This window comes from Callorhinchus milii, unplaced genomic scaffold (assembly GCF_018977255.1).
Source record: "Callorhinchus milii isolate IMCB2004 unplaced genomic scaffold, IMCB_Cmil_1.0 Scaffold18, whole genome shotgun sequence".
Classification (NCBI taxonomy): Eukaryota; Metazoa; Chordata; class Chondrichthyes; order Chimaeriformes; family Callorhinchidae; genus Callorhinchus; species Callorhinchus milii.
This window is the reverse complement of record NW_024704759.1, coordinates 11,593,920-11,619,833: the sequence shown is the minus strand read 5'-3', so window position 1 is coordinate 11,619,833 and position 25,914 is coordinate 11,593,920. Positions and strand designations below refer to the sequence as shown.

Here is a 25,914-nt window from a genome sequence, read left to right as displayed (position 1 = left end):
AACACATTGAATGTAAGCCTGGCAAAGTGCTCATCAACCTTCAGAAGAGGGTAACTGAGAGGAGGATTGCTGGAGTTTTTGGTAACAATGCGCTTGTCTAAAGCTTTAATAGAAATGGACTTGCCAGATTACACTGCAGCTTTAGACCCTGCCTACACGACGTTGGAGTTTGAGAATATGCAAGTGCTAGCCATGAATAATGGTAAGTTTGAAACATTTCAGTGTTAGTTCGTAAGATTCAATACAAATCGTGATCACATGCGTACTCCTCTGAAGAAGCCTCATATTTGTTTGATCCACTGTTGTTGGCTAATCAACGCTCTTGTGATTAAATATAAAAGACTGAGAACTGGTGTAATAGATGTTAACTTGTCTTCGTTGTACTTGTAGTTTATAGTGTTCTGTAAAAACATTTGTGGTCGAATAAGTTTTAAAGGTGATTGCATTGTTCAGTCATTGTTTTAGGATTAATTCCTTTAGTGGGGGGGGGGGGGGGGGGTTGGAGGCCGAAAAGTTGAGGAGAAATACTCTTAACATATGTATGCTCATGAAAATGTTACACTTTAATGAGTTATTCATGTTGCCTATTGAACGGTGGTATCTGAGTTTCAAACTTCCAGAGAAAGTTGTGTTGAAAGTAAAGTATTTTGGCAAAATCATCAGCTTTGGTTTGAAAATCACTTCTAATGTAAGCTGTATTCTGACAGACTTGCTCCTTACTTGAGATGTATTTTTTAAAAAAAACATAGCTTACTGTGTTAAACCTCTGGGACAACCTCAAGTTATTTGTGTGCTGAAGACGGTGTTGGTGACTGTGGAGGATGCGTCTAAGCATTCAGATGCCTAAAACGGATAAAGTATTCTTTTTTTCTGATCTGAGAGACACAAAATGCTGAAATTAGTTTTGCTTGGCTGGCGTTAGTAACTTCTGGCATATGTATTATCGTGCTCCAAACTGAGAACAGAAACTACCAGAAGAGTTTTTACTCTGCCATTTCTTATGCCAGAGGCAGCAATGGTAAGGTTAGGACTTTGATGGTGATGAGCTCTTTAATTGTGATCTCAAAATTGATCAGTGAAATTGTTGTGCTTCGTTTTGACGACAGTGTTATTTAAGATAGGCATGGACCTTGGCATAGATCATTTTTAAATCCACTTAGAGGCAGTCAGTCACTTGCGATTGTACTGCTAAGCATTAACGTGATCGATAGCAACTCTGATACAAACCAAACAGTCCTGTTAGCAATGGTTATTATGTTTGTGATATGCAATCCAGAAAGAAACTAGAAGGAATGCCATACAACGGGATGTAGCATCATCGAGCTGGGAAACTAAGGAATGAATTGTTACAGTCCAATTCTTCACAAACTGGCACAAAAATCACAAAGTGCATGGATCTACATCTATCTACTCACTTATTGAACTCCAAAGCTCATTTTTTGTGAATAAAATAAAAATAATTTTGAGGATCAAATTCTTAAGGTAGTTCTAAAATTTGGGCACATCTGACCAGTTGACTTGGATCATTGATTTTTAAGCCACTGGAACATAAATCAGTGAGACCTGAAATGTACATGTGTGTGAAAAAGAGCCTGGGGCCTAGACGGTTAATGAGTGCTTACCTTGTGCAATTAATATTGGCCACAAATTATGATAAGGTTTTTTTAAATAGAGTTTTATTTCTTTTTTAACTGACTGAGACAACTTTAGTGCACACTTTGTTTGATAGTTTGAGCGACAGGGAACAAATATGTCTTTAAATTCTCACTGCATGCCAGACGGTTTGTTGATCTAGTGAAATCCTGACAGAATAGCTGAATTTACCTAAAAGCAGCAAGTTTACAACCTCTTCCCATCGATAAGGTTTAGACCTTCACACAGACGGCAGCCAAACACTCCAATACTTACTGTTTTGTAAGATTCAGTGCCTTAAAAAGGTAAACGGAGGTTTGTAAATGTTACCATTTTCAGTCGCCTAAAGAGGATTTAAAATGGTAAATTATTTAAAAGATTTCCCCTGATACAGTTGGTAAAGGCAGTAGTTGGTGTGAAATGACCAAACAAACCCAAGTTTTATCTCTGACCTGTTCTGAGCTTTGAGACGTCCTCCCGATGTGAAAGGTGCTACATAAATGCTAAATTGTTGTTGTTCTCTATCCTCCGCTTGAGGTGGCAACAGATACCTCAGGGCTACTAAGATAAGGAGCGGAAACATCAGACTCCTGTCCTGTGAGTCTACTGCATAGAAAGTACATTTGTGGATTTCTAGTGAGGACTAGCCCTCCAACCCCCCCACCCCCCCTTCCCCGCTTTCTATGGTCAATTAACCCGACGACACTTCCTGTCTGCAGTCGCACAATAAGAATGACTATTTGAGCATTTGATGCACATTTTCATCCGGCCGTTTCATTGCCCACCAGGAAATGAGTGGTGGGTTTACAAACCTTTACATACGACACACTTACGCTGGTAAAGTGTCGGTCACAACAGGTTCATGTTCTAAAATGGTCATTTTCTTATTCTGTTCCCGCGTTGCAATGACATTATGCCATTGGAAAGATACCGAATGCTTAGGTTAGAACATTGTTACAAAATCACCTAGCTCTAAGTATCCATATAAGGTAATGGTTGGCTGGACTAATCTTGCGTGTGTTATCAACAGTAATAAATTAACCTCAGTTTACTTTGCTGCAGTGTTGTCTTTTTATTTATTGTTATCTGGGCCTATTGTTGGTGTACGAGGAGCTTCTATAATAACAATGCAAGGTTGGATTAATCTTGAATCACACATGTTCGGATATCAATAGCTGCTGTATATCTATAACTTCTCTGCATTCATTACATCAGACACAATTCAAAATCTTGTACACGATGTATCTTATTAGGCTCGAGCTATACATTTTGAGAAAGGAAATGGAACAAAAAATAGATTTAGAAACATTTAGAGTCTAAGTCTACGAGAGCACAAGCCATATTGAAATGTGCTCTCCAGTCTTCTGACCTTCCCTTTGGACCCCACTCCAGAATATTTACACTGCAAGTCTATATTGGAATTGGAATTTTTTCCAACTTTTCCATAGTCCAGGGACTTCCAGTTCTCCTGTGGCTTCTTTGGATACGACTTGAGAAGCGATCCTCAGGAATAAATTGCAGTGCTGACTGGAAGCAAGCACATGGTGCAGAACAAGATAGCTCGCTCCTCATTTCAATGTCTATCTCCACTGTCAACTCTAGCATCTAGCAACCAGCGAGCAACCAAAACAATTATAAGGAGTATATCTAAGATTATTTTGCTAGTTAATCATAAAGATGATAATCTTAGATATACTGAACTTATTTAATTCACAGATGCATAGTTATGTGGGCACACACATACATAATTCTCAGTTTCTTTTTAAAAGGCATTATGCTCTGTTAGAAGGATTTTTTTTTGCAATTGCCAGAAACGTCAAACCTCAGAAGCTTTATTTTGTAGTTGTTGTAGTTGGTGTCAGGAACACGGACACTCTTTTGCTATGGGTTAAGATTTGTGATGGATTCTGCAGTGCCATTTTTTTGTATTGAAAAATGTATTGTTCCCTTTACATACCCGAATAATGATGCTGATAAGGTCTTATACATTGTGTGATACAAGAACCAGCGGAGCAGTTTGTCAAACACTCAGTGATTGTGTTACTGCCTCTTTAAATTTCTCCATTTGCTTTGGAAGCGTGATTTTGTAAGAGTTTTAACTCCCCTGAAAAAAGGGAATAATTTAATTTGACATGCTAGTAGGATTACTGGGATTTTCCTACCTTCTTATTGTAATCTACTGACTCATAATATTTGTGCAACAATTAGTATTTATATTTAAATTCATTTATTTACAAGCAGTGGTTCATTGCCCTGTACATTATTTGGGAAGTAAGTTTGTTCGGAGTGCAACACAAATAGAAAGGTTTAACCCTTTCCTACACAAATTATCCTTTCCTAGATAATTATTTGGGGAGGACAAATTTGCAGGGCTTTTGGGAGAGAGCGGGGGAGTGGGATTGATTTGGGTAGCTCTTTTCAAAGAGCCAGAATGGACACAATGAGCCAAATGGCCTCCTTCTGTGCTGTATGATTCTGTGACAAACATCTTTTCGGCATCGCAGGAGTGGAAAACTGTTCAAACTTGCTTTCAATTACTGTTGTAAAATGAAAAAGGAATAATAGTGTTACCAGAGTCAATCAGTCTTGTCCAATTGGCCATGACTCAGTAAGTATTGGCCCAATAATGCAGACTGAAACCCATTCAAGTGGGCAATTATGGAACTGATTTAAGACAGTGCTGCAGTGGAAAAGTTCAATAAAAACCCTTTTTAAACCCTTTTAGTATGATATATACTACTAGAGCTATGTAACAATATTCATTCTAAAATAGGAGACTGCATGCATTAACATGGAACATCAATGCTTATCGCAACACGTCTTCCACATTAGAAAACCAAATGGATGGCTGAGACTTTTCAATCGTCAAAGCATCTGATCTTGGGATTCAGATGACTGCTGTTAGCTTCATTCTCATGGGTTTAATGATATTATGTGAGCCCATCGATGGGATTACTTCCGAGAGATCACCCGAGGGTGTTCATGTTTCCTGTAATAGTTTTGATATTTTTCCGTCTTTACTTTCCCACAGTTGCCTCCTGCTCCTTCATTTCCTCCTTCAGCTGGGAGGTCAGGACACTCTGAGAGAAGATAAGAGAAGGCAAGTTCCTGTGGAGTCCTCACAGGCTCTTCTTCCTCCCCACCTCCCCCACCCCCATTATAATAAATAATAATAATAATCCTTGCATTTGATATAGCGCCTTATGACGTCTATACTGTAAATGGTAGTGACTGTGTGGGCGAAACGCGGCATTAGAATGAAACATCTGATGCTTCATTTCACCATGCTATGGAGTAATTCAAGTAATGGGAGCAAGAAGGTGTAGAGGCTGAATGCACTTATTTTGAGCTTAAATGACATGCAACTAAATGAACGAAAATATTAGAAACTAAATACTGTGCAAATACTGTTCACTACTAGACTGTAACATAACGTCCGATGACTAGGTAGACAACAACAACAACAACAACTTGGATTTATATAGTGCCCTCCACGCCGGACAGCGTCTCAAGACAAGCCACAGCATTCCACACAGTCATGCCTCTAATTGTGAAGTACTATTAGAGTAATTATTCACTTTAGAGACTGACTCATTTTTCACGTGGAAATTGAAGTTAAAAACTCTCATCAAACCTTGCTCCCCTTTGCAAAACGGTTTGCTTTATACCCTGTTCTGAGTGTGTAACTATTGTCCTTCTATCCATTTTACCCCCATCAAACTTTCTGCTGCTACGTAGGGAGGGGAGAGTTAATTGTTACATAAATGTGGCTTCTTTCTAGCTTATTTTCAACATCATAATTAGAATTAGATTGATCTGCAGCTTTTCATATTGTCTTTCTGCAAGACCATAATATGTAGTTACAACTTTTTGTACAACTGATCATTCTTTGTTCTGTCTAATTTTCTTCAAGATGTCATGAAATGTAGCCAATTTTTCATTCAATACTGTAGCTCCTTTTCTTCTGAACTTTGTATGAAATGACCATTCTCCTCTTTATCAGAAAACTGTATGTAAAGAAAATGACTGTTCGAAAGGTTCCTCCACCATCCAATTAGAAATTCAATGCCATACCATCCCCACACATCAGAAAAGCGTGGCTTTTCATTGAAGTACATAATCAGTTGCATTCAATAGGCATTGGCTCAGAAAGTCATTGACTCTATCGGTTCTTTTAATGTGGTTAACTTTAGTCTAAATCAATGAAAATCTAGTGGCAAGTACTGGCTTCATGTTACTCTAATTATAGGTTTAGATATAAGTTTCATTTCTCATGGTAGTTTTCTCTGTTGCTTTTTTTTATCCCATGACCTCATTTTTATTGCTTTTTTTGCCCTCTCACTCCCTAAGTATATGATATGTATATATCTTGATCCGTCATGTATCACCTTAAGCTTAATGCTTAATGCAAGCAGCAAACCTGATGATGATAAAGTAACCTGATGAACTCTCTCAGTGAACTATTCAAATTTCCACTCAGGGCCCAAGTTCAAATAGTATTCCATCGCTGTAGTATTTTTGGATGGCTTTTGTTGCTTCTTGACTGTAAGAACATAAGAATTGTTAGAGGAAAGAAGACCAAGGTCCATCCTGTCTGCCTTCCACCATCCTGGTGAAATGCACATGTCATTTCCCAAACTATATACTGTATAATAGGATGGTCTTGGATGGGGTGGTGGCGGGGGTTGGTGATGGATAGGAACAAGACTGATCCTAGTACATTTACTGCAGGCTGGAACTGAAGGTGTCTTATAACCAAGAACACTTTGTCTTTCTGAAAGCTAGCAATGGGAAGGAAGAAATTCGAGCTGAAACCAAGATTAAAGTGACAAATGTAAAGAAAACTCAGCAGTGTATGTATCTTTTCTCAATTTCCGCTCTCCAACTACAACTAAATCCCCTTTTCTGTTGTTCTCAGATACATCTCCAGCTGAAATCACCAACATGAATGCGTCGAATTCTATTGGAATTAGTGCTCTGTGTGCAATATGTGGCGATCGAGCTACGGGAAAACATTATGGTGCCTCCAGCTGCGATGGCTGCAAAGGTTTCTTTCGGCGAAGCGTCAGAAAAAATCACATGTATTCCTGCAGGTAAACGTCCTCAAATGAATTCAACCATTTAAATGGTTATTTCCTTAAATATGCCCACAACGAATATCCACCAAAATGTTTAGGGAACACATCGTTTCGATGTAGTCAGAAGGTTTTAGAAGCAAATAGCTACAAGAACAACGCTCTTCTTTATCATGAGAAGGGAAATTACTGACCCTTAGAAAAGCTTAGGCAAGCTTTCCTCGTGGATTCAGACTAGCTAGGGTGAATTGTTATGGACAAATTTACTTACGGTACTTTGGTTACCTCTGTACAAACAAAGTGAGTGTATTCTCATTTATGTACATGCATATTAATAGATGAACCACATTGCGTAGAATTTAAAATAACCCTCCATAGAGCTGGATTTTTCATTCAGATGAGAGGTCTAATTCTGAGTCACCCAGTAAATCTGTGTAAGTGCTTTACCCACAATAAATGTCAGGTAGAATTCACCATGAAATGTATTTCTAATTACTGTACAATGAGAAGGTGGAAGAAGAAAATTCTAATTGGTGCAAATAGCCGGAAGCCATAGATATTCTCCCTCATTCCTGAGACTCAAACTGATGGAGTTTTTGTTTGGGTTAAATTCATCATAAATAGCTTTCAGCAGATTTTCCAAGGTTTCTGAATCAAGCCTAAGTGTAAAAATCATCTCCAATTCAGTTCTGTGTTTGCCCATTCTGACATAACGCTGCTTTATACAGGAAGACACAATGCAGTTGAGTCTAAACAAATTTTGCTCTGAATCATACATTTTCCTTGTACTTTGTGGGTAATTTTCTTGTCAGGCTTTTTTTGTACCGGTGGAATTTCCCATCTGCGATTAAAGAGAAAGCAGAGAAAGAGAGAAAAATCTTGTCCACAAAGCATGCCCCTTTTAAATGACAAGAACCAATACTCCATGAAGTTGATAGCTCTATCTTACAGTCTCAAATGAAAGGGAACAGTGGAGAGGTGCGGAGAAATAATTCCTTCAAAAAAAAATTGATCACTCAATCCTCGTCTGCTTGTGGGACACATTTCCCACCCAAAATATACAGTAAAATCACTTTATAGTACATTCTGTGAAGCTCTTTGAGATGTCTTAAAGATGTGATAAGGTGTTACATCAAATGCATGGATTACATATTGTAGGTGAGAAAGCTACAGAGGCCTTTAGCAGAGAGAACATAACAAAGACACAAATCCTCCGATGTAAAACCTTTGGTTAAGGACAATTCTGTAACATGAATTCACTATTTTTCTAGCAAGTAAGAATTGATCTCCAGAAGACTCCAGCCTCCTGAGTTGGCTATGCTACTGATTTAGCTCCATTAACATTAAGTGCCAGCCAAATATGGACACATTCGTTGAGAGTTTCAGTTGATAACATCTTTATGGCATGTCTCTGATATATAATGGTCTATTTCGATGATTAAATAGACTATGCCATAGCAACCAGGTATTTTCACAAAGATTAGTTTCAGTTTCAAAAGAATTACCTCTGCAATTTTTTTCCTCCCATAGCAGCTCTGTTACTGATTAACTCTAATTATTATTCCATAACAATTATATGCAGAGCTGGTGAAACAAATATCCAGCAAGTATGACAGTGTACCTTTGTGTTTTTTCTCTCCCAACTGTGACTATTTAGTACATTAATTTATAATTGACGTACACTTTAATTCAATTATAATAATGTGGTCCAATTCAATACTACAGGGACTAGTTCATTACTATAGGTGCAATATACTGTGGAGGCCTCTTAACAGCAATTCACACTTGATCTCCTTGAGAATTCACTTTAGCAATCAGGGAGTAACAGATATGTAATTGTGGAGTATTGTAGCTCAATGGTTAGAGCACTCGCCTCGCAAGCGAGAGATCTGGGTTCGATTCCCGGGCAGTGCGAAACGTTGGGCAAGTTTCCTCACTTCACACACCTCTGTTTACCTAGGAGTAAGTAGGAACCTGGTTGTTAATCACTTGGCGGATTGCATAAAAAATTAATAAGGTCACTCAATCCATGACTGTTTGTGGGACACTGCTGTGCGCAATTGGCTGCCAGGTTTCTCCCCCAAAATATACAATCAATTCACGTTACAGTATATTCTATGAAGTGCTTTGAGATGTCTTGAAGACGTGCTAAGGCGCTATATCAAATGCAAGGATTACTATTATATTTAATGGTACAAGACTTCCACCAACATTACCATGTTTAGATTCCAGTTGCTGCAATATAAATTATGTGGAACTGAACACACAAAAAGATTTTCATCTCGTCATTCTTGGCTATATTCAAAGCAGGGTAGTGTCTATGCGACTGCAATACCCATTCTCCTCTAGATATCGCCCAAAGGATTTTAACACCTGCCACTATCCACCATCACCCTTGTAAAATATTGTTATGTTGCTTGTTAAAACTAAACTAAGGGATATGGGGATAGGGCAGGTAAATGGAACTAGGTTAGAAGATCAGCCATGATCTTATTAAATGGCGGGGTAGGCTCGAGGGGCTGAATGGCCTACTCCTGCTCCTACGTCTTATTGTCTTAAATGAACCCGACTTCAAATTTGAGAATTTTGAAATATTTCCTCAACCGGAATCGGCTCAAAAATCATTTTCATATTTGCTGAAATCAGTGACAAGACAGAATTTTGTTTTTAGAATGACCACAATAGCCCAGGACTACTCATCAACACTAAGTTTGTTGTGTTTCGAATTGTACCATTAGTGTTTTGGTCTTACTGTTACACCATTTGTGGGACCAGCAATACACAGATAGCTGAATGTCAGTGATTGGATTCCTGTGAATAGAGTTAACTGTGTGACAATCACAAAGTGTCTTTCGGTTGGTCAGTGCTAACGGTATATTTATTTTTTTGTGACGTCTTCCAGGTTTAACAGACAATGCATTGTAGACAAGGACAAACGAAACCAGTGCAGATATTGCAGATTAAAAAAGTGCTTTCGAGCAGGCATGAAAAAGGAAGGTAAGAAACTTAATTGTACTTTCGTAACCTAATGGTAACAGTGAAAATTATTCAAAGTAGACCTTGGACTAGAGGGCATTCGGCTTACATCAAGTTGTTATTCTTGCAGTCCCTTGCCACTGATGTTAATTCAAACAAGTAATATCTTTCGATAAAGCCTCTAGAGCAAAATTCATTTTTCTGATCCAATCTAAGCCCTTCAAGGTCTACTCCTTCCAAACAACAGCAAAAAACTGCTCTATCATTGACGCCAGACACCAATTAACTCCAATTTCTTAGGGTTTGGGGTGGTGGGGGGGTGGGTGAGGACTCAGAATATAAATCCAACAACGTCTCCATATTCAATCCTAATCTAATCCTTCCTCTCCCCTTCCCACAGCCCCCACCACAAACAATCAAGTGTATTTCAGACTGTACCCAATTCTACCATTCTCACCTTCCATTCCCAGCCAGGCATTTATCCAGCCCTTTTTTTATTTTGAACGAGCTACAATATTTGGCACTGCATCAACTGCTCGTCTTAATCTACTTCACACTTCTACGCTACGCTAACGAAAACAGTTTGTTCCAATCTCGATTAAAATCTGTTCACTTCAAATGAGTCCCAATTAAATCGCCAATCAACACTCTTTTGGGTACGAATTCTGTTCAGTGTTACGCATGATGCCCTTGGCAATGCATGACTATGATTGGCATACAGAAGAGGCTAAGAAGCTTCAGCCCATATTCATAACCCCATCTCTACTCCTATGACCTGGTCAAAGCTTGTTTTGTCATTCCCTTCACTCCCTCCTCTGTTACCGCAACCCGATGCCATTTGCAAATTCTGATCCCTTGTTTTTTTTTAAAAAGACTTGGACGAGCATTGCCCCTCCACCAATCTGTGATTTTTTTTCAGCAGCTGACTGTAATTTGTGGTTTAAACATGGTAAATGGATAACCCAAGGGACAAGAGCCTTTAGTTAACAAGGCGAATGCAGCTTCAAATTATTCCACTGACAAAAAGCGTTTCAAACCAGTATAGGCAGAAACGGAATGAGATTTTCCAATTCTGTTCATTTAATAAGTATTTGCCCAAGTCCGTCTCTTGTATATTACTGTTACAAATATTCAATGACTCTGAGGCATCTTTGAATCATTTTCCATAATTGTTCACTTTCCTGACCTCCTTACCTATTTAAGATTATTTTTGTAGACAGGTGTTACTCTTTAAAATAGGAACCGTTACTTAACTTTTCAACAAACTGAACTCATTGTACCTTTTTAATGTGCTCAACCCTTGTTGGCTAACACTAACCTAACTTGAACACGGATAATAATGTGTTGTTGATGAAAAAAAATCTTATGCATGGATTTAAAAATATTCCGTAAAAGGGGAAGGGAAGTGTAGAGGAACATTTTTTCTGATGAGGGTAGCACTCCCTCTGGCTACAGAGTGAATCGATAGACATATTAGAATATATTCCCCAATGGCTCACCAAGTTTATTCAGTGAGTAACTGAGCCAATAGACAGGAATAGTCCAGGGGTGATATGTGGTCTGTGCTGAATCAGCTGATCTCATTTGAGCCAACGCTAGGAGGACTACAAATGCCTTCAGCTCTGCTGTGGCCAGGTTAGGGTTCGAAGAACCTGCCAATAGTCAATGCCGACACTCACTCACTCACTCACCCACCCACCCACCCACTCACACATGAATGTTAACCATTTTGGTGAGGTCCTGGAAAGCGACAGAAGGAAACACCTTCTGAAGTAAAAGGGGGAGAAACTAGTGAGAGAAGAAAAGCCTTTACGGAAAAATCCTTCCTTCAGAGATTCCCTGAGCTGTGCCTCCTGCTCTGACAAGCCGCTCCATTAGATGTCACTGACAGGGAGGATCCCAGAGTAACGACTCTTACTTTAAACAGGGCCAGGAGCTCGGGATTGAGTTGAGGACGGATCCCAAGCTACTCGATGCACTGGGAAAGTAGCAACTGAACTAGTTTCTCATTGCTATGAGTGCGACTACCAAAGCAAAGACAAGGCACAGGAACAAAAGCTGCACTAAATGTAATCTAGGAAGCAACAGGGTTTCATTTAAACCTGAACGCCATATACTTAATATCAAAGTTGTGTATTTCGATGTCATAGTCCAGCAGAGATAGGGGGAAATGAAAGTAAAGCATTCACAGCAGCATCTGTTGGAATCTTTTCTCCCAATCTGTTAATATTAAACAGACATGACTTGAGGTCCATGACCATTTAGTGCTGAGCAAACATTCAGAAAGCAGCATCCTGTGACTGAACATAATGTCTCCACTGATAAACCAATGCATAACCTTGAGAACGTATTTTATGGCAGCTGACCGCCCTCCTACTTTATTCTCACATAAAAGTTATTCATTGCATTTAAACCCGATCACATTTTATACAGAGATACTGTATACAGAAGTACAACACTTCCAAGATTTTCGTGTGTGTGTGTGTGTGTGTGTGACTGATTCATTATTTACCTCAACTGAATTATTTACAAAAATAATCCAGGATATTTTATGGAGAAGACTGAATGAATCAATGAACAAACGAATAAATGAATGGCAGGCGCCAGTAATTTAGCAATGCTGCAAACAAAAGAGTTCTCATCATCTCGAGTGAGGAAAGAGTGAATCTCTAGTACTGTATTATCTTCAGGACCCTGAGATTTGGAGAAAGAGTGCTTCCTCCCATTAACTCGGAATACTTTACCATAGAAGTTCACCTTGGATGTCCAAAATCACTGGGATTTACTGCTTTATGTGGGCGTTTTAATTTGGCTTAGGGTCACTTCTTTCCTGGCACCAGGACAGTGTCATTCCTCCGCTCACTTGAGTTCATTTGGCACAAATTTGCCAGTAGTAATTTATACTTTTACACCCCTCGTCCAATAAGAATTTGATGTCCAAAATATGCGATCGCCCCATTTACTTTTCTTACTTTTTTTTGTTCCTTTCCTCGCTACAACTTTATCCTCTTGCCTCTACTAGAGGCAGTGACCCATTCTGAGACAGAGTTCCAGCTCTCTGGTACCTCATCCAAGTGACTATTCATGTGTGAGCCTAGTCGCTGAGTGTTGGCTGAGTATTTGACCATAATCACTGCCAAGCCTAACCTTGTCCTTAAAACGTATATAGGAGGAGGAACTGATTGAAGTTTCCCCCCCACCCCCACCCCCCAGCTTGTGACACAGACCAATGTTAGAACATGCCCACTATTGCCACAGCAACCATCAGCTAATTCAACATGAACCACAGATCAAATGTGGCACCCTCAGTACCACTCCACATGCTACATTTATCTGCTCAGTGAACCATCAATGGGAATAGGGTTGCTCAAGTTCTGTGACGTGTGCTGCTATCATTTTAACAAGAGACCCAAAACGCCGACACATTTGCCCCCAAACTGAAATCTGTTCAATCCTAAGGAGGTTAGTTCAGTCAGTTTTAATCTAATTTTCATTTCAAACTATGTATGAATAGGTATGAATCTTAAGAGTCATAGAATTTTACAGCACAGAAGGAGGCCATTCAGCCCATCGCGTCTGTGCCAGGTCTTTGACAAGAGCTACCCAAATCAATCGCTTCTCCCTATAGCCCTGAAAAATGATCCTCCCCAAATAATTATCTATGCTATCTAATCAGTGGAGGACATTACAGTACTACAGTATAGATTATTTATGATCTTTATTTTGGTATTGCAATCACCAGAGTAACTCGGATCAACAAACAGCAGAATAAGTAGACAAACCTGCTGTATCACTGTCATGAAACTGAGTCAGTTAGACTGAGTTTCTCCACACAGTTAGGTTCCTCACTCATCTAACCTGGAGGTGTCCAAAGAGTCACCAAGAGGAGTGTTAACTTTCATTGTTAACACACACACACTCTCTTCTGGCCAGTTCAGTGAATTACATTGTACCTCATGAGGTTGGCATTTGTTCCCTCAATCAGAAATGTGTGTCTGGTACAATCAATCCCCGTAAATACATGAACAATGAAGTAAACATGAACCATGACTGTCAAGAACCAATTGTATGAAATGTGATTTTGAATTTTGGAGCTGAAAGCAACGCCACAATATCATGTCCTAAATGATTATCGTGGTGTGAAAATCCTATTATGATCAAAACCCAAGGATCTCAGTTCGTTACGTCACTTGATAAGCGAAGGTGTAGAAGTGCTTTGTAGAGATTTGCAATTCATTGGATTGTATTCAGCAATAAACTCATGGTTTCAAACATCAGAAAGTTCTCATAATCTTAGGCTTAAGACTATTGTCTTAAGATTTATGGGGGTGCAGATTTTATGACAATGCTTAAATTTAGTTTTAACCTTGAAAAACTGGCAAAAATTTTTTTAATTTCAGTATAATACATTTTCTTAAATGACAAAACAATGGTCGTAAGGCGAATAAGTATCAGATCCCAATGAGCATTTAAGATTTGGTGCAGCCAATAGTGTAATACAGTTCTGGGTGCAATACAATTCGGTATAATGTAACTTACTGTTACGCTTAATTTTATTCCAGCTGTGCAGAATGAAAGAGACAGAATAAGTACAAGGAGATCAAGCTATGAAGACAGCAGTTTGCCTTCGATTCATGCACTCATACAAGCAGAGATGCTTTCCCGTCAGGTCAGTACCTTAAAGCAGCCATTGTACCTGTGGAAAAATGTCCATTTGCTGGCTTAGGTATATGGTATCTGTAGTAAAACAGTTTGCTGCAAGTCTTTCACAATCCAACCGGGCACTCAATGAGCTCCTGCAATACCTTCACAGAAACAAATCCTCTGTCTATACTTTTCTATGAATAGCATTAATGTACTCGGTGTAACTTACAAAACTGACAACAGAGAAAAAGCAATGCTCCTTTTTTAAAAAATAAATAAATAAAACAGTTTATATACATTTGTCATCACTGCGCCCCTCTCCCATCTTGGGGCCCTCTGTGTTTGAGGAAATACAAGGAAACCAGCACATAAAGAGTTTAGGCTTGAATATCATGACAACAGAACAAAACAAATATTTGGAAGGATCAGCATAGTACATTAAAATGCACAAAATTAAAAGTTGCATGGCATTCCAGGGCAAAGGTTAACATTTTTCAGATTGAGAGCTTTCAGTTTGTTACTTCAGGACTTTTGTTTTCTTCCCCTGCAAACTGCACATTGCTGCTTCTGCAAGTTAATTATTCTTTTTTAAAAATGCATGATGTGGTGTAGGACATTTGACAAGTACTCAAACTGCTCAGGCAAAACTCTGCCTTCAGAAAATAATTTGGTGGGCGAACAATCAATTCTATAAGCCTTGTATAAAGACATTACACGTAAAAGGTCTTAGAATCAATCAGGTGCCGGTGACCCTAGGAAATCACTTAAAGTCTTAATCATCTGCATGACTGGCCAGTTGCAACTCACTCGGAGTGAATATAAGTGGATTAGGGCAATAAAGTGACTGTACTACATGCTAGGACAATACATTCTGCTTAAAATAAACTGTTTTATTGTCTGCTGTGAGGCAAGCACTTGATACACTTTTACTTTTACTTTCAACTCAGTAGATTTCCAATGCTCACGTTACAACAACAACAACTTGCACTGATATAGTACCTTCCACACAGGATAGGGTCTCAGAGCACTTAACAAGGAGCCTATATGGCAACCAGGCATTATTTGGAAAGAATGTCAATAAGAGAGCTCGGCAGAAAAACATATCATTATGTACTAATATTTTCTTTACTTTGATTAGTTGAATGTAATATTGGAGACTTGCAAACTGAACAGTGGTGACTGAATGGAGTTTGAGATTTAATGCTGCTTCTGGCAAATGTATTAAGTTAGTCTCCAATTCTTGTATTGCATTATTTCTGAGCACACTTTATTTATTCTCGGTTATAAGGTAAAATAAATCACCCTCACCTTTAAAGTTTTGATGCAAACGCACAACTTCTGATTTCCACACTAACCAAACAAACATTAAAACTTTTTTTTTTAAAAAATGCTTTTCCCTTTAAATCACAAAAAAATCTGGATAATAATAATAATAATCGTAATAATCCTTGCAATTCGATAAAGCGCTTTATCACATTCTCAAAGGGCTTCACAGTATTTACTGTAAACTTTAGTAACTGTCTATTTGTAGACAAATGCGGCAGCCAATTTGCAGGACACAGCATTGTCCCACAAACAAAGATGAAGTGAATGACCGATTTTATCGAGAGTATTGTTGGCCAGGATACTAGAACAAATTCCCTTCCCTTTTCAAATAGTGGCATAGGATCTTTAACTTTTCCTGAAAGTGCAGACAGTACCTCAGTTTAACCTTCGGATCAGGCAACAGTCCAACAAACTGAGCCAATCTGACACATATGACTCACCTGGAAAATTTTGGATTGATATCACAATGATCTCAGACAGGCTTCATTAATAAGGACCGATTGCAAATGGAGACCGCTTCAAGTGACCTCAAGTACAATACACTGACCAGTGCAAACTCCCCTCAAATGCAATCTAGTTATCGGATATCTGGTACAAATTGAAATACTGCGGGATATTAAAATTCAAAATCTTGGACTTTTAATATAGTAGATTTCATTCTGGAATGGCAACTATCTCCAGTGCTTCCTAATTGTCTTTAAGAAATGATTTGCAAGTTAGAGGCCATTCAACCCACCCCAGAACTTGGAATAACAACAGCGAATATTTGGGATTAATTATAATATAATAAACGTTGCATTTGATATAGCACCTTTTCACATCTTCAAGACGTCTCAAAGCGCTTTGCATAATACACTGTAAAATGAATTGACTATATATTTTGTGGGCAAAGCGTATTATTATTATTAATTATTACTCAAATCCTCAGGTTGCATCCTTAGAAAGTAGCGCAAACCGTCAAGTATATTTTAGGATATTTTCCTTCAATAGAAAAAGAATAAAACAAATTCCTGAACCTTCTATACCACAATAACCGCTTGATTTTTGCTGTACTGCTTCAGATCTCCACTCCCATTTCGGTTGTAAATGGCGACATCAGAACAAAAAAGATTGCAGCTATAAGTGACGTGTGCGAGTCTATGAAACAGCAGCTTTTGGTGCTCGTGGAATGGGCCAAGTATATCCCAGCTTTCTGCGAGCTAGCACTCGACGATCAGGTTTGTAGCACGTTTATTTCAATTCAATTTCTACTAACCTCTTCGATAGGTTTTGGTGCGTGTTTGTATCAAAAAATATTGCCATAGAAAAGAGTCATGTTGTTACTCAACTTGTACTTGATAGGACATATGCTGTTACCCAATTTCATCACAAAATGATTCACGTATAACAGGACTTGGGCAGATCACTGAAAAATCACGCCCGCCTAAACTTGGTTGGATCAAACTAAGAAACTTGTCTGTTATCTATCCTGCAATAGTTTGAAAGCTGAACTGGCAAAATAAGTCAAGCTTCAAGTTTCTCTCTCATATTGACTTTTGTCTTCACTTCTACCAGTGTCTGGCCAAACATTCAATGAGCTGATCTCACTCCAGGTCAGAGGTGATCTAGAAAAGTGAATTGGTGTGTTCATCTGTACTTGTGCCCACGTTAAATTAGATGAGTTATGTGGCGTAGTACTGTAGCACATTGGGGTACCAATTGAAATGATATAGTAGTACAAGTAATAATGTGATCTTACTTTTATTTTATCGTGTCTGTTTGCTGAGTTGAACACTGTTTTAGTTGGAAATAATTCTGCAGTGAATAAACACATATTCTGAAATATTGCTATAACTTGGGGTTGTCACAAATACCTCTCCCACACAAAATCACAACAGAGCATAAACCTATTCTGTGACACTGGGCTATTATCCATCACTGTTTCATAATAGGTTACAGACGACAATAAATATATATTAAAAAGAGTGGGTTGGAGTGCAACATTTTGGCCTGGCAATGAATTTCCAAACAGACATATTTCTGTTCCCTTAAATCCAGGTTCCTATAGTTAGAGAGGTCATGGAAGGGTGTTTTGAGTACGGATGAGCTCTTCAGAAATAGGGAAGGAAAATTGATGACCAAATGATCCTGGGCAGGAGATGCTGGCTATAAAGCAACACTGATGAGAAAGAGGTGGTTAATCGTTGGAGGATAGTGGTTATAAAGGAAGAAATTACTAAAAACAAAAATTGTTATTGTAGAAAAATGCAACCTTAGGTAATACTAAATCTGTCTCTGGTATCATTAAGATAAATCTCAGTGTTAAAGCAAAGCTAACTTTGTTGGCATTCTTTCTTCAAGTTAATATTTAAACCCTTCGTTGTTGTACACAGTGTTGTTACCTATTTAACATTAAATTTTGTACAATTGTAAGAAACATTAACATTTGACAAATAAAGTATTAAGTTACTCATTACTGAATGTGTGACTTGCTGGACACCTCAGCATTTATATACCAGCTAAGGCCAGTTTTTTTAATTAGCGTCTATTCTGCTCTTCAGTACGTGACCGAGCTAGAGGTGTCCCCGATGTCAGTCCCTGTAACATTGTTTTTGATTCAAACATTACCCATGTTAGCAGGACTAGACACACATGAAGTTAATTTTCAAGATGGTCATTACAAGTAATTTTACTGCTTTTTACCAGAGATTTTATTGTTTTGCTCATCTTATCAATACTCATGTCTATAAATATTCAATTGGTGAAAATGTTCCCGCTGTGCCTTATTTTACATCAGGACAGGTTTATTACTTGGAGACAGGGATTTTTTTGTCTGCCTTTTTTTTACAATGCGGGACTGATGAGAACCAAAGTAGCTCATCACCCGATGCATTTAAGAGTTTGGATTTGACCTGTGTTGGCTCTTGCCCTTCAAAAGAAAAGTCAGATCTAAAGCAATCACGCTAAGCAAATAGCTATAGGTGAACAACTGATTCTGTTGTATATCTATTCTCTGATGGACGACTAAAGCACTGTAACATTCAATGACATGAGTCTTTCGAAAAAGGTGTTTTAAGGTGTCAAACGCTGATGACTTTCTGTCAGTGACAGTCTCATCGCATTATCTTACATGGCAATTGGGAGAGTCTTTCAAACAAAGGATTAAGTGGAGTCAATCATTTTGGGGGCATTCGAATTGGCGAACATTGAGCAGTAAGTTAAATTGGAAAAGATAAAGTGATGGCAGGAACCCTCTAAGTACAGAAAAGTTGATATGGAAGTTTAAGTGGAGTACAGAACAACGCTAGTGTGTCAAAGGATCTGTTTAACAAAGGCCCTGATCCAAACTGTGCCCCACCCCAAATCTCCCAATTTAATAGGACCTGTTTTGCACATATTTAATGTCACGTTTAATTTAAATGTCTGGTGAGTAAGAGACTGCAAAATATTTTTAAGGGAAATGAATGCATGTATTTAACTTGAATATACGTGTATTCAAAGGGCCTAATGAGCCATTCAGTCCTGCAGTTCACTGATTTCTGCAATAATCAACAATGGTGTATATTAAGAATGTAGGGTGATTAATGGTCATGTGTATTATTTGAGCAGGTTGCCTTACTAAGAGCTCACGCTGGGGAACATTTACTGCTTGGAGCTGCAAAGCGTTCTATGATATACAAAGACATTCTACTATTAGGTAAAAAGATTCAATTTTGTCTCGTCGTTATTTTTTGTCTCCCCCTTTTAAAACGGGCAGAAAATGATCCGCTCAAAGGTTCGGGAAGAAAAACAACTATGAGCTTTTGATGTTTTTTTTGTGGTTGTTTCTTCGAAGGAAATGATTTCATCATCCCACGCAATTGTCCAGAGCTGGAAATAAGCCGCGTAGCAACCAGGATTCTAGATGAACTGGTTCAGACGTTTCAGGAACTTCAGATAGATGACAACGAGTATGCTTGCTTAAAGGCAATTGTTTTCTTTGATCCAGGTATGTAAAATGTGCTCCTGATAAATGTATTACTTTCTCTTCATAAAACCCTTATACGAGTCTCGCATTCACCTAAATGCGGTCCCCCACAAAATACACAGTCACTTCACTTTACCCTATGTTCTGCGAAGCGCTTTGAGATGTCTCAACAACGTGGTAAGACACTAAATCATATGCAAGGATTATTATTATTATTATTTTTAACCAAATGGCAGCTGATACTCGAGCAGTTTCTGAGTGTCTCCAGAACCAGGAGATTGGATATGTTTTGGCCCTTCTTTTGGAACTCTTAAGTGGGGGTCATTAATCATTTGTCCTTTAAATGATTCAAAGGATGCCACTGGGAGCAACATAGCGGGAGGATAGGCAAAGTGGGTTAGATAGCCAAAGTGATTTGTTGGCGAGTCCATAACTAGAAGACATAAAGATAACTAGTGATAGATTTAGAGCACTCGCTTTGCAAGTGAGAGACCTGAGTTCAATTCCAGGCAGGGCGAAACCTTGGGCAAGTTTCCTTACTCCACACACCTAATAATAATCCCTCCAAAACCAAGAACAATAATAAATTGATCATTTTCAATCTACGACTGTTTGTGGGAAATTGCTGTGCGCAATTGGCTGCTGCGTTCGCCCACAAATATACAGTCAATTCACTTTACAGTGTGTTCTGTGAAGCGCTTTGGGACGTCCTCCCGACGTGAAAAGCGCTATATCAAGTGCAAGGATTATTATTATTATATATATATTTAATAGGCAGTTTTAGAAGGAACGTCTTCACTCAGAAGGTCGTGAGAATGTGTAACTCACTACCAGCAAATGTATTTAAAAGAAAACTCATTACATAGATGAGGAAGGGAATAGAAGAGTATAGAAGGAGCGATGGGGGCTCATGTGGGGTATAAACACTGGCACACAATAGTTGGGCCAAATGGCCTGTTTCCATGGTGAATCACACGCTATGTAACTATGTACCGTTGGTTCAGCATTCGTTCCTCGACACCTGTAGTCTGAACCATTGTCTCGGGAAGCAAATGGTAAACAGTGATGACTGTCTCTGAGATGGATAAGGTTCAATTACATCCAGGGTGTGCCGACAGCACTATATTCAAATAAATAAAGTTAATTTGAAATTTTAACAACTTCTCTTTTCGACAGTGATTCAAGCGCTCCGGGATGCCAACCTGCGTGATGCGCAATATATAAATGCAAGCTGCTGTTGTTGTTGTGAGCTAGGCAATAGCAAGAGCTTCGGGAATGATTAACTTGTATGTCTTCTCAGATGGCAAAGGACTGAGTGACCCTGGCAAAATTAAACGCATGCGGTTCCAGGTACAAGTCAGTTTGGAGGATTATATTAATGACCGACAGTACGACTCGCGAGGTCGATTTGGAGAGCTGTTGTTACTGCTGCCCACCCTCCAGAGCATCACATGGCAAATGATCGAGCAAATCCAATTTGTCAAACTGTTCGGAATGGCTAAAATTGACAACCTACTTCAAGAAATGCTTCTAGGAGGTGAGGGACAAATTTGTTATCAGTTAGAAATATCAAATAAAACGCATACATGTCTGTGCAGTTTTATTGCTCAATATTTGAACATTTCATTGGCTCGGTACATAGTGATCTAATGTTAGAGATAAGCACAGGGTTTGAATTTGATGTAGGCATTCAGACTGAGTTACGATAAGACCAGTCGCTGCTCAATGCTGTGTTTTCCTTCAGTTGAAAGCCAGGACGGACTAGCACATAGACTCCAACACAACCTCGTTCATTGTTAGCCTATAATCAGGTAACATTAAGGGTTCCTGTAGGATTTTAACCTTTTAATGTATGCCCGCTTACGAGGTGGCACTTCCTATAGTGGTGTATTCTCCAGAAAGTAGCCAAACTTGTTCCTCAAATAGAACAGCCTTAACTGCAGCATTCAATAATGAAATAACAGGAACTGTCTTTATATGATGAATTTTCCCACAGCTAAAGTGATACTATACACATCTGGTGACCACCACCAGGCTGTCATCAGCCACTGCTTTGTCTCAAATTAACCCCCTTACGCACTGAATAATGTTCCTTTTTTTGTTGAAAAATGTTATTGGCAAACAAAGCAATTCCTGAGAATGCTCACAAGACTAATTCAGTTCCGAGCTAACAATTCAAAATTACTCTCTATTCCCACCTCCTCCAGTAAACTATAATTGAATGTTTCTCATAGCTTTCAGCAAATAAATTACACATTCACTCTTTACTGGTTATTGCATAATTTTTTCCAACATAACACACAACCTTGACGCTCATATTATGGATTGGGGTCACTGGCTGCAAACCAATCCTATGAATCCAATTACAAGTGAGTGTATGTATACTTACAAAAATTCGAAGTGGAAAATACTATAATTGAACAAATACGTCCAACTTACTGACATGGAAACAAAGTAAAGTAGCAAGTGATCATTCTTGTAGTTTGTGTACTGAGTTTTTAAAAAAAACAAAACTTTTATTTCAAATATTATTAAAGAAACCTGTGGGATAAAATTCCACCTGGTCCAATATTACCCTATTAACATAGACCGTTCAGAATTTAGCAAGTTGTTGAATTCAGTCTTAACTTTCAACAGAAAACCGTTGCCATATTCTGCACTCCCTGAAATGCGATGTTAATAGTAAATCTGGACCGAGGTGGAATTTCTGTCCTCAGATTCCTACAGACCCTTACCTAGCCAATACGCCATTTAGCTCACAACCGTTCTCCTGAAAGTAAAGTGGGTTCTAAAGCACTTTTTGTGTTTGCAGGTACAGCAAATGAAGCACCGCATTCTCACCACTCGCTGCATCCTCACCTGGTCCAAGACCATCTGCCAAATAATGTGATCGTCCCCAACACAATGCCCACTCCCATGCACAATGGGCAGATCTGTAAGTACTGAACAGAGTTGCACCACCATTGCAATGGCTAAGTCGCACATCCGCCCAAGTCCCGTTGAATTTCCTACGGTTACGGGCACAATGCTTTAAAACGTCATTGTGATTTCAAACCAAAATGGCTTCACACGTCCCTTTTAATAATAATAATCCTTGCATTTGATATAGTGCTTTTCACGTCGGGAGGACGTCCCAAAGCGCTTCACAGAACACACTGTAAAGTGAATTGACTGTATATTTGTGGACGAACGCGGCAGCCAATTGCGCACAGCAATGTCCCACAAACAGTCGTAGATTGAAAATGACCAATTATTTATTGTTTGGGGTTTTGGAGGGATTATTATTAGGCTCTGTGTGGAGTAAGGAAACTTGCCCAAGGTTTCGCCCTCTGCCGGGAATTGAACTCAGGTCTCTCGCTTGCAAAGCGAGTGCTCTAACCATTGAGCTACAGGACTCCACACTTTTGTTACTTGTGACTGTTAAAAGGAATGACGTCTCTCTATTTCCCCCCCCACCCCCCCATTTGTTTGTTGTTTGTGTCGCAGCCACACCTGAAACTCCACTGCCTTCTCCACCTGGGGGTTCTGGATCCGACCAATACAAACTGGTAACGGGCTCTGCAGCAACAGCATCAAAACCATCAACATCAGTTCCTCAGCAAACTATTGCCAAACAAGAAGCCATTTAAATCGGCACCTTACCCAGTACGGACAGAAAGAAAGAACGGTGAGAAAATAATGATAAGTAAATAGATTTCCTGCATCTGGAGGAGCAGTGGTTCGATAGTAATGCTCTTTCCTAATAGACAAAGCGATTGAAAAATAAGCAAACGATTAATGCTAAGATATTGTGTTAAATCACCTATTACGCCAATGCTGTACCTCCTAAGCAAGCATTCCAGAGGCTGCTCCCCAGAATCGAAAGTGTGCTATTCCACTTGAAGTTTCGTAACGACAATCATTTCATTGACGGTTTGATGGTTTTCCCGCATCTTAGATGCCTCAAGCAAACCTACGTTAACAGAATATATGCTGTGTCACTTTCAATGCAGTTTATGGTGTCTCTGGCTTGTAGTCAGACAGCGTAATTAGATGTAGCCTTCAATGTGAACTCAGGATGAATATGCAATGTATTTGGTTCTGAGTATTGGTTCTCTCTTTCAATGAAGAACGAGCTCCTCTATCTTGTCGAACTATTAGGAAATCTAATATTTATGATGATTTTTTTTAAAAAAGCATTTTGGCTTATTCTATACATCCAAATAGTTTATCCTTCTTTAGACATTAATAACAAATGCATCTTCCTGTACTCTATATTTTCAGATTCGCTTTTGTATTACTTCAACAATTAGCTTTTAAGCAGACATTTACGTATTATAAAAGAGATTGTGTCCATGTCAATATCCAAAACGTTGTAAACGATGTCAGTTTTCCAGAGCAGCCTTGTCAAGCTGTTGTTATTCGTTGGATTTACAACTGTGTACACACCCTGTACAGTTTTACACATAAGATACGTATTTATCACTCATCACATAGGCGCTGCACATTATTTGTATGGTAGCAATGACTCATTTATAGGTCTGCTGTACTTACTTGAATTGCTACATAAGAAAGTGAATTCTTCGTCACCAGAAAAACACATCTTGCTTTCAAATAGCAACTCCTTCACCGCAGTAAGAATTCTTCACAACCAATCAATAGATATAAGAACATTACACATGAGCCATAGTATTGAAATGACAGCTTTGCCTTGGTGTTGTACTGTGCTATTTTTTTCCACTTTTTACCTGATGTGTCCTTTACCTTTACAATTTAAAGGTGGGGGGTGGGTGGGTGGGGGGGAGGGTAATTTAAAGGTTGTGTTTTGGTGGCAGGTTAAGGTTCCTAGAAAAGCCTGTTCCGTCTGCAGGTTAAAAGCGTTTTTGAGAAGTTGTGTTCAGCAGAACTAATCTCTCTGCTGGAGTGCAAACTATGGTGGTGTCATTCTCGCACCTTTGCATTAATTCAGGCTTCCGTTTCAAACCTGGTAACACGATAACCTGAGCCCTTTCACCATGAACACACGGCACTTTTAAACAGTGAGAAGCAGAGCAGATGTTGTCATGCCCACACCTCTACCCAGGCCTGCCATCCTGCCAACAAATCACAGTGCGAGGTCCCTGTGGGTACCCACTCGGCTGATTCCATTTGTGTGGCACTGACATTGTGCCCGTCATGCCCAGAATCCGCTGAATTGAAGGGCAGCTACCTCAAGTCTATTTCTTTTTTTTTATTTCATGGAATAAAATAAGAGAGGCCACCATTGGAATGAGAATTCAAGCAGGAAATGTTGGAAAAACTGTTCTTCGGAATAGCAAATAATATTCTTATCCTCGCATTTGGTGGAGCGGCGCCTATAATGCCGAGAATGTCTCGTAGTGTTTCACAAAGTTGTACAACGCAGTGACTGTGTATATGTAGGAAACATGGCAGTCAATATTTGAGCACAACAATGTTCCACACAACTGTGATGCAAATGACCAATCTATTTCTTAAGAGGGGGCATATCACGTCAGAAAATTCAGGAATGAGCTAATGACAATTTTGCCAACATTTACACCTTGTTTAATCCTTTCCTTCCTCGTTACTATGAACTCTAAATATTCTCAGTTGTTGCTATTCCATTTGACAAAACAAATCGCAGATTAACTCATGGCAAAACATGAGTAATTCAGACAAAAGGTGCCATAAATATATATATTTATAAATAGTACACAATGTGCATCTTGGTTTGTCTCAAGACTTTTACAATGTTTTAAACCTCTAATAAGTTTTCTGATTCTGTAATATTGAATCTAAACTAACCAAAGATGACAAAGAAATCAATAGTGTAAGCGATCAACAGGGGTGATAGACTCTCAATACTGTACAGATTTTGCAATCAAAAGTTCAGTCACCAATGAATTAAGATACAACTGTGTTCATGGTAATCACGCGTATAATGAAAACGAATAGATTTGGTCACTGCCTATTTGTAGCAAAAGTATTTGTAAGAAAACATTGCCAGGTTCGTAACTACAGATTTTGCACTTCTTACACTGTAATGTTTTAGCTCTTGTAGTATCTGGGTGTGCTTTTAGTCCTCAAAACTGTCAGAAGCTCTAATGGGAGAATGTTCATAAAAGTTCTTCATCTGCCTGATATGCCAGGTAGCATTTACTTGTACATAACAAATAAAGATGTCAGCTCTAATTAATTTATTGTAATATGGATGTAATTTTTCATAAAACTATGAAATTATTTTTATAAATCACAGTACTGATTAATGACAAATAAGTTAACAATATGGTTTATTGTAAGAGTACAACCATATGACTTATAGTTTTCTTCCTTGCA

At 38.7% G+C, this 25,914-nt stretch overlaps 1 protein-coding gene across 2 annotated transcripts; it reads left to right on the top strand.

The window, feature by feature from the left end:
- On the top strand, positions 1–24,323 carry hnf4a (hepatocyte nuclear factor 4, alpha). Of its 2 annotated transcripts, XM_042341718.1 has the most exons (11): positions 151–202; positions 4,664–4,732; positions 6,551–6,725; positions 9,610–9,704; positions 14,246–14,352; positions 16,715–16,870; positions 19,242–19,329; positions 19,468–19,620; positions 20,900–21,136; positions 22,412–22,534; positions 23,086–24,322. In XM_042341718.1, the coding sequence occupies exons 3-11, from the start codon at positions 6,577–6,579 to the stop codon at positions 23,226–23,228; spliced, it is 1,251 nt and encodes a 416-aa protein (XP_042197652.1). In that variant the 5' UTR covers positions 151–202; positions 4,664–4,732; positions 6,551–6,576; the 3' UTR covers positions 23,229–24,322. The 2 variants fall into 2 exon arrangements, with proteins under 2 accessions (XP_007909687.1, XP_042197652.1); XM_007911496.1 differs by lacking the exon at positions 4,664–4,732 and having other exon boundaries at positions 1–202; positions 23,086–24,323.
- The last annotated feature ends 1,591 nt before the right edge of the window (positions 24,324–25,914 follow it).